Raw genomic sequence first — 10347 nt, forward strand, 5'->3', positions numbered from 1 at the left:
TTAGCGGGAAAATACAACTACTCGGGAATTGATGCTACATAAAGGTCGGTGGTCCGTTGTCGAACTAAGATGTCAAGAAATACTCGGTCTTTAGAGTATGGTTTATTCAGCACTTTATAAAGAACGCCAGGTGTCAGGAACTCAGGAGGATAAATATCAAACCGTAGATAGTACGTTGGTTTGACGTCGCGACGACTACTAATAAATATCACTAAATGGTTTTATCTTTGACAAATTGGCTGATATCCTTCTCAATTAAGTGTTGTTTCTAGATGTGGTTTAGCGTTTAAACTAAATCTAAATGTTACTAGAATCAAAACGACAAAAACAGTAAGTAACTGCTCTACATCAGCAAAAAACTATTTCCAATGCGAATAAATTGCCATATAAACAAAAGTGAAAGTGATAAATATAATATAAAATTGATATTCAGAAGTGTATGCATGATGTATGTTGGGAGGGATTTACTTGTAGACTGTAGAGTTCACCTGAGCGCGATCACGCGGCGCCCACGTGCTCGCCGTAGTACGCGGCGTGCTTAGAATGATAACATCCAAACTATTCCAAACCCGCGCATAATGAACCAACCAATTATTTATATATAACAATAATTTAAATACATACTAATATTAATCAAGTGCGAGTTGGACTCGCGCACGAAGGGTTCCGCTTCCGTACCATTATAGAGCAAATAGGTAAAAATGACTTTTTTTGTATGGGAACCCCCCTAATTATTTATTTTATTTAAATTTTATTATTAATTATTAAAATATAAATACAACTGAGTATTTTGTGAACATTTCAAGTGCCTACTTATTGCCATTATTGATATCGAGCAAAAAATAGCAAAAAAATTACGTTTGTTGTATGGGAGCCCCCCTGAAATATATAATTTATTTTGTTTTTAGTATTAATTTGTTTTTATAGCGGCAACAGATACACACAATCTGGGAAAATTTCAGAAATCTAGCTATAGCGGTTCTGGAGATACAGTCTGGAGATAGATAAACAGACATACTGTATACGAAGTCTTAGTAATAGGTTCCCGTTTTTACCCTTTGGGTACCTGTTACATCCTCGCGTCTAACTCCTTGAACAGATTTCCCAGGAAACACGAAAAATTTTGGCATAGGATAAAATATTAAGGCGAATTTCAACGCAATCAAGTTGAGGGCACCATCTTATTTGAATGTGTTTAGATATAGGGAAAATAATTAACGATACAAAAACAGGAGATCTATTATGTAGGACATGGTTATTATTATCCGCAAAGATAAGTACATGTATTATTATGGAGGCAAAATAACAATATCCATACCTATAATAATATGCTAACTGTTATAAATTTAACATGGAGCCGTTTATAAAATACGTCACACTAAAATTAACTTTTTTTGACTTCCTCCCCCCCGGTTGTCATGTGTCACACTTTCTGTAGGGTCACAGAAAGTGTGACTGTAAATATTTCGTCACACAAACTAAGGCCCCTCCCCCCCTAAACATGATAGATATTAGAATTTATTTTATAATAAAATTTAAGTAAATGAATATAAATGTCTTTAATAACAAACAAATAAATAATATTTCTATTTATTAGAAGTTGGATCTGTAAATGCTCCAAAACATCTATAATTGGTATTGCAACATCTTCTACATCTTCGAAACTACCATCCACTTCATCGTTATCTATCCAGTCTGCATTTTCCGTACCCCCTGTCCTGTTGTCACATCTTGTCACACTCGGCAACTCCCCCACGTATTTTATGAACGGCCCCCATAGTCTAAGGCCTAAGCGGTAAAAGTAAAGCTGTGTTTAAATGAAAGCGTAATCTTTGGCAAGTCTAATCAACTAATCACTAATAAGCGATTAAATAAAAAAGACAGGCGAGTTCTATCTCTCTTCCATGAAAGCAAACGTTTAATACAATACAATAAACAATCCTGTTTTATATTTCGTGCTTGTACTTTATTAACAAAGAGCCCTTAATTTTGTAGAGACTTTTACATTTTTTAATTTTATATTTTAAGTTTATCGACGAAATTCGGACATCAAGAATCATGTTATTGTTCAGTACGTACTACGTAATTGCGGTATATACTATAAATAGGAGTGATAAGGTAGGGTACACACGTGCGCGGATAACGGGCAGGGCTTATCAACACCGTACACGGTTATCGAATACGTTCCACTAACGTATTGCACAAATGTGCCGATCGTTAGTCAACTGGTTACGATTTTACGCTCATTATTTAGACTATAAAGTTGTAAACTATTATGGTTTATTGCCAATTCGTAATTAATTTTGTTGACTGGTTCCCCGGTCTTGTTGATAGTTTGTCATCAATAGCATGCTTGATTTAACGTAATAACGTCAAAAGCGTTACCGAAAAGTTAAACGGATAAACTGCCGATAAACCTCCGACTTTGGACTATACTAATAGTTAGGTATATTGATTGGATTTTTCAGCGCGAAACGTGTAAGGTATTCCCAATAAGGTCTGAACAAGTTTTATATCAGTAAAATTTTGTTGCCATATTGCTAATAGAAATGATGACATAATTGAACTAAGATTAATGTGATATTATGCATGAATAACGGATCGCGGACGATAGTGTCGTCGGCTCGCCTACCTCAAACCACGGCGCTACGTCACTACTAGATATAGTGGTGATCTCACGAAAACCGAGATCAAAACAATCGCACTGTTGGTTTTTCTCATCGATGCAGATCTCACAATTTAATTTTCGATCTATAGTCTGTCAAAAAAGTGAAGAAATTAAAAAGTGGCAACATCTTAGTGTCATTCCTTTCAAATCAATCGAAAACAATCGAAAAAAAGGGATGACACTGCGATGTTGCCACTTTTTAATTTCTTAACTTTTTTGACAGACTATAATAGGGATGATGTTGTGGTCAAAGATTAGCAAATTTTGTTAATAAAATAAAGAAATCACGGTAAAAAATAAGTGTTCCCAAAATTTCAGCTTGATAGCATTTGTATTTTTTTTGTTATGCGCCTTCAAAGTTGGATATTCAAGACGATTTTTTTTTTCAATTATTTTTTTTAATATTTGTATACAATTCGATAACTTATGCAATTAAAAGCAACTTTTGTTATGAAACCACTTTCATAAACGCAATATTTAATATACCTGTCGAACAAAGTTGTCTCCCGATGCGTACAAACTACGAAAGACTGACGTCATACTTTCGTAGCACTTTGTATGGAGCGTTTCGGGCAGGTCTTTTTTATGAGATATTTGAATTGACATATCTTGGTGAATTTTTAAGCTATCAGAGTCATTCTTTCAATGATGTTTCTATTTTTTAAGTGTCTTTCAATTACCGACAAGAAAAAAAAATAGTCATCATGCCTATTCTCGTACTAGTTTCAAAAGTTCTAAACGAAAATCGATTTCCTAGCAACTGTTTTTTTATTCTGGAACTTTTTAATTTTCATAAATTGGCTAAGGTCATAAGGTGACTTTGACCTCATCCTCGCCTACGTTTAGCCTTTACCCTTGACACTATAACACTGAAATTACAAAAGTAGAGTCGCCGAGAATGCGTCACAGATGCTAAATAATGATCGAATTCTATGGTCGCTTACAATAATAGAGCATTTCTCCTGCTGCCATTAAGGTTTAATTTTAGTGCCAAATAAATTTTCCCTTAATACTGGGTTGGTAGAGCCATCTTATTAAAATAGATTGAAAATAGGCCCATGAACAATTAAAGTGGTAAGAAATATATTAAGGACTGAAATTTAAACCCTCTTCACTCTTGACAATCTTCTGTTTAGACTAGATTATCTTCTGGTGAATTTCTTAAGCAGTGTTCATACTCATAAATCATAATATAACTGCGATATATTATCCGAAACGTGCTCTAGAATGCGGGATTCCTTTTGGGCAGTAGGTAAGCACCGTGACCAATTAGCGGCGCGGTATACAGAGACAAATTTCATTCCGGCAATTGCTCGTAATTGGGGAAGAGAGCGCCTTCCGGACCGCGCGTCTCGAGACTCCACTTGTCGGCAGTCTGCTCCCCAAGCTGTTCTGATGCACTTAACACTGATGACTGATCTTAGGGTCTTTTTATGATATAGATATTTAATCTATGGTTGAAAGCACCACGGATTATATGGTGAATTCACTGATGGTGAATTTCAAAAGAATGATGTCATTTTGCACAAATGTGCCTATGCCAGAAACGCGGGTTTTAGCAAAGAAAGTAAAACCTGCCATTAACCAAAATTTGGCGAGAAAAGGTACAATATCTCATTTTAGCAGAAAAGTTGCTGCGGCTAAATAAGGCTGTTTTGGAAACCTACGCCTACTCGTGTAGTACGGCCTTGCCCCAAGGTCCGGCCAAACCTCCCGCCCACGACGTCTACGATGACACGTTCGAGCCCACCGCCGCGCGCCGTCGTGTGCACTACTTTGTAGTTTGTACTTTAAGCAATGTTTTTGACTCGAATATAAGATAAAGATGAACAGATTAACGCCAATTTAGACTACCTGACCTTGGATACGCCTCATGGAAATGTTCTGAATTGTTCTGTGGATGATGGGAGGGACACGCGAAAAGGTTTTCGCGGCTCTCGCGAGGCTCAGCGGAGATAAGCGGGCCCGGCGTGCGCTGCGAAGTGATGCGAAATATTTCCGGAGTCGGAGTAGTGTTCTAATAATACACGATTGGAGCAGCAGTCGGTCGTGGGCGAGCGTTTCGGGCCCGGTCGGGCGGCGCGCGGCGAGCGGGCAGCGGCAGTAGCGCGCGATCCGCCGCGGCCGACGCCGTACGACGACGCGCGCGCAACGAACGAACGACCCGCACTTCCGCGCACCGCGCATCGACCGAACCGAATTAACACTAACGACCCCGAGCCGCCCGAACCGCGTAACCCCGACGCACCCGATCCCAGTGCTCGTACATTCTCTCCTGCGAGGGCGGATTAACGAAACCCACTAACTCGAAACGTACGAAGGTGTCGCATCGCAAAAAGCGCAATACAATAGAGTAAGCGTCTAAATATAAACGTGGTTAAGCGAGATGCAGAACATCGATCCCCTGGAGTTCGCCAACATGATCGCCACGGAGCTGTGGTGTCAGCAGGTACTCGCACACCTGGCCGGCGCCCGCGGCAGCTCCATAAACGTTGTCGTTTGATAGCTGTGCCAAACCCATGCTGTCTGCCGGGCGCACGCAAATTTACCTACGCTTAGCAAAATGTGAAGCAATTGTTTAAAGACAGATGATAGTGCAATTGTGGATAGGATGATTGTTTGTTGCAATTCGTATAAGCAAAGCTAAGACTAGAGATTAGGTTTCTGAAAATGTCCGGTGTTAAACTCTATGTAATTCTAAACATATATCTTTTGTTTTCAATTTTCATGGAGGGCGAATTCTGAAGTAAATGGAAAATTTTCTTCTGATGTTTATTGCTAGAGTACCCTCTAATATCTAATATATTTTCCATTTACTTCAGAATTTAGATGAACCACAATTTGGTGTCACCGCTACCGTAAACACAATATATTTTTTCTTAGGACCCATTAACCTACATTTATTTCACATTACCGTAAATTGTAGCGACCAAAATGTATGCTCGAATGACACTGTAAACATGATATCAAATAATTAAAACAGAATTCAAGTTTTTGCATAAAATAGGTTATTGCGGCTGACTGAATGTAGGTTACCTAGTACCTACACCTACATAAAGTACTTGGGTCGAATATATTTTGTTATTAAAGTTTTGTATACTCTTACAAGTTGGAACAAAAATATCAATATTTGTTGTTTTAGTAAATGTTTATGTTTTGTCTCATTATTTACAAAGCTGATAAATACGAGATAGGAATGTGGAAGCATAATTTTTCATATTAATATTGCATAATATTTCTGCGAGTGCATACAATCGCACGGCTGTAGTGCGATCATGTAGGTCATCGGCAAATTGGAAAACATCTCGACCGTTACAAAATAAATACGACACGCGCTAATTCTATCTGAATGTGATTCTGCTAACTGCCTCGGCGCAGGAGTTGCGTTTCTCAAAAGATTTATTGAGAATATTGTCAATTCCGAGAAGAATAAGCTTACGTTTAGGACCTAGGTGGTTTGTGAATTGGACCGTTATCATTTATAATATAAATGTGAAAGAGTCCGCTTTGTTTATATGGGCAAATAATTTGAAACATTACATCTGAACGAGCAAAACTCTATGTACTCATCTCTATTGCAAATATTGGGAGCCCTACAACATGTGCTATAATGTGCTCCTCTATTTCCAGTTGGCGAACCTCGAAGGCCTCCAGTCGGGGGTCCCCACCCGCACCACGGCGACCATAACGCCCACGCAGCTGCGCAGCTTCGAGCAGACATACATCGAGCTGAGCAACTGCCGCGCCGACCAGGCCAGCCACGCCGGCTTCGTCCCACCCGCCGTCACGCAGGCCAACAGTTACGGTAAGAATTTGAATTATGAATTTTGGTAGATTTGAAATCAGAACAACTTAGTAAGCCGCCGTTAGATATTTTTTATAACAATGAAATACAAAACTGCTCTATAAATGTAAAGTACATACTTCGAGGAAGGGCAAGGATGACTCACTGTGCTTTATTGTATCTGTAATCATCATAAAACACAACTAATATCGGCTAATTATTATTTTATGGTGCGTTTCTAATCGATAATGCGGGCAATTTGCAGGCATCCTGAACCAGGTGGGCTACTGTGAGTCCGGCCCGGCGACATTGCACGTGTCGCCGGGCCCCCTCTCCGCCAGCGGCGATAGCAGCAGCAGCCCCGGCCTGCCGGCCCCCAAACGCCGCAACATGGGCGGCCGCCGGCCCACGAAGGCGCCGCTCGACATCTCCCCCGAGGAGGAGGAGCGACGGAAGATCCGGCGGGAGCGCAACAAGATGGCCGCCGCGCGCTGCCGGAAGCGCCGCCTCGACCACACCAACGAGCTGCAGGAGGAGACCGACCGCCTGGAGGAGAAGAAGCAGGCGCTCCAGGACGAGATCCGCAAGCTGAACGTGGACAAGGAGCAGCTGCAGGCGATCCTGGCCGGCCACCTGCCCGTGTGCCGGCTGAAGCGCGCGCCCAGCCCGCCCGACGTCAAGCCCTTCCAGGAGGCCTTCCACGCCTACCCCGACCCCGCCGACGGCGTCAAGGTCAAGGTCGAGACCATGGACCCCGACCCCGCCCTCGGCCTCGACAGCGATATCTACACCGCGCCGCAGCCGGACAAAAGGTTAGAGAGCCATAGTTTTACAAACAGCTCGCCATGTTTTCACATACAAGTGATACAAGTAGCGGCGAACAATAATATTATAATTAATGATAATTGCATAAGTATTCAGTCGTTTGTGTAATCAAATTAATGCTAAACGTTGTTCATTAATATGCTACATAAAGACAAGTGCTGCTCGCCTATTTTAAAGGAAAAAAAGGATTTTGAAATTGTACGTATTTTGCGGATAAACCTGCGGGTTAACTTAATATTTTCAGAATAGCATTTTACGTCATATTGTGGTTAAAAATATTATCCTACATTTAGGGAACGGAATTTATAATATCACGAGCTTTTGCCCGCGGCTTCGCTCGCGTTAAGAAGTATTATTATATACAAACTTTCATCCCCTATTTGAACCCCTTGGGGTTGAAATTTATCAAAATCCTTTCTTAGCGGATGCCTACGTTATAACATCTACCTGCATGCCAAATTTCAGCCCGATCCGTCCAGTGGTTTGGGCCGTGCGTTGATAGATCACTATGTCGCATGTGTGTGTGTAGATTTTCAAGTTTTAACGTATATATTTTAATATTTTTTAGAATAATGCTGTCGGCGGCGACCCTTCCCAGCGCAGAGACGATATCGTTGGACACTCCCCCCGTGCGGCCCAACAGACCGACGTTCCTGCAAGTGCCCCTAAACATCACACCAGCACAGGTATATACAATATACATTATACAATACCACTAAGATAAAACAACATCGCTTTCTTGTCTGTCTCTATGTAATATGTATGCTTTAAACATTAATCATAATTATTTATAGTATGTAACTACAGAACGGATTCGATTTCTGAGGTAAATAGTAATTAGTAGTAAATACTATTTATCCATAAGGATAAAGGGTACTTTTTCGTATAAAAAAGGGGTTGTAAGAGGTTAAAAAGAGGGATTATAGAGGGATGATGATCACGCGAGCGAAGTCACGCAGTTCAGCTTATATAAAATATTTATAGCCAATAATAACTTATTGCATTAATTTATTTTATAAGCTACGTGCGAAGTTGCACGTACGTAATAGGCGGTAAAGTTGGATACTTTGTTATCTCAAGTATTTATGTAACTTAATATAAACATGGACAGGATGTGGCAAAGGAGTAAGGCGAATAACCTTCTCGTACCTACGAGGAAAGGAAAATAAATTGTTATTTACAGAATATAAAATTATTTATAATCAAAATTATAATAAGAAATACACAATGAAAACGTTTATTTTATAAACAATATCTATAAAATGTGCTTTATGAGGGATTTGTTTTCATGTATTTTAAACAAACGTTTAAGCGACAATAATACGCATATTATATTATTATATACGCCATTACCAGTTGACGCGATAAAATATTTAAGAATGTAATAAACACATTTAATTCATATTTAATTGCCGTTAGGCAGGCGAGAGGAAACATTAACATTTATCTCGCGAGTTTGTTTCTCTTTGACTTTATCACAAACGGTCTCAGAAGGTCGCAAGCTACGACAACTTCGTTTTGATGTTTACTACACGAAAATAATACAGCAATAAAATATAAATTGATCAAGCCAATAGTACCATTATATTATGAATTATGATCAAAGGCGCCATTTTGTTACGTCATTCGCCGCCATTTTGTGTACGGCTCAAATTGTATTGTTTAAGTGGAATTTACTAAAATGATGTTTTATACTTTCAGATGCACAACAGCAAGGCGCTGGGCAACCGCAACAAGATCGCGGGCGTGGAGATCAGCACGCCGAGCAACGGCATCCCGTTCAACTTCGACAGCCTCATGGAGGGCGGCACCGGCCTCACGCCCGTGCACCCGCACCCGTGCGCGCAGCAGACCCGCGCCGCGCCCGACCTCGCTTCGCCCGACCACGGCTCGCTCGTCTCGCTCTGAGACCGCCCCGCGCGCGCCGCCCCGCGCCCCGCTCCCCGGGACCCGCTGCTGGCCGCCCCCGTCTTTCTCACTTAATACTGTAACGATGTCGACAATAAACACTTTTGTCATACTTTTTGTAATTTTGTGACGATTACGTCTCGGTTGTTGTGAATTTTATACGTCGCTCGACGTTTGTCGGGGCGCGGGGCTCGCGAGCGGCGCTCCGAGCGCGCCCCTAGTTCGTAACGAGTTTAAAGACTACGCGATTATTTATTCGTCTTCTACTCTCGTCCTGTCTTTCGCTACCCTTCGGCCCCCCGCCCGTCGGCCTTTCTTCTATTTATTGCGGGGGGCCTCGTAACGTACTTGCTCACTGTGCGCTTTGTATTTATATTAGTCTTTAAATGTTTGGCTCCGGGCCGGAGTGAAAAAAGTCAATTGATGAGCTGTTTTAGTATTCTAGAGGAGAATATTTTTATAGATTTATATTTCCATGTGATTAAAATAAAACAGAGTTTTATTTGAGGCATTTCGGGAAGTGATGTTTCGAGTTGTGCTTATGTTCTAGCGTGGCTAGACTAGAGTCGTAGAGTGCTAACGTACAGTAGATATCGCCGGCACGACACCTTCGGTTTCTCGTCATAATAAACTTTGTGCCATTTACTACGTCTACACTCAGGAATACAATAATTAGTATGAGTATTTAGTTAACCATAGACTAACAGCAATATTACTTAATATATAATATATTGAATTTAAGTTAGCTCAATGTTATCGTAATGTCGTACCGTTCCATTGGATTAGGTAGTCGTAGAGGAAATTTATCGTTAAGGAACTTTGTGATACGTCCAGTGACGCCCCCCGGGCCGCGTCGTGCTAGCTGGCCCCGCCCTTTGTGACGTCACCCTACTCATTATTTATTTGTACGCATTTTGAAGTTGTATCGTTGTACGTATTAGATCGGACGACGGTTTTGTGGTCGTCCGACGCGCGGAGCAAAGGCGCGGGCAGTTAATACGATACAATGAACTACTGGAATAAAACAATATTAGAGTAAGGCAATAATTAGGCTAAGAGCACTTAACATAATTATAATTGCATAACTTAGACCAAATTATTATTTTATGTACTTTATCGTAGTTTTAATTAAAATCTAAGCCAAATATTGATTTTATGACGT

General features: G+C 40.7%; 1 protein-coding gene across 3 annotated transcripts in view; it reads left to right on the forward strand.

Annotated features, from left to right (window-relative positions):
• The window catches only part of LOC121726594 (transcription factor kayak), a 51763-nt gene extending 41857 nt beyond the window's left edge, over positions 1–9906 (forward strand). For 2 of the 3 annotated variants that reach the window (XM_042114018.1, XM_042114019.1), the window contains exons 2-5: positions 6299–6473; positions 6718–7264; positions 7846–7963; positions 8979–9906. In XM_042114018.1, the coding sequence (XP_041969952.1) occupies positions 6299–6473; positions 6718–7264; positions 7846–7963; positions 8979–9185 (1047 nt within the window). In that variant the 3' untranslated portion in view covers positions 9186–9906. Of the gene's footprint in view, positions 1–4767; positions 5118–6298; positions 6474–6717; positions 7265–7845; positions 7964–8978 lie in introns of those variants that run through there. The other variant, XM_042114020.1, reaches the window with a different exon arrangement.
• Positions 9907–10347: the final 441 nt, after the last annotated feature.

The sequence above is a fragment of the Aricia agestis genome, chromosome 4, assembly GCF_905147365.1.
Source record: "Aricia agestis chromosome 4, ilAriAges1.1, whole genome shotgun sequence".
Taxonomy (NCBI): Eukaryota; Metazoa; Arthropoda; class Insecta; order Lepidoptera; family Lycaenidae; genus Aricia; species Aricia agestis.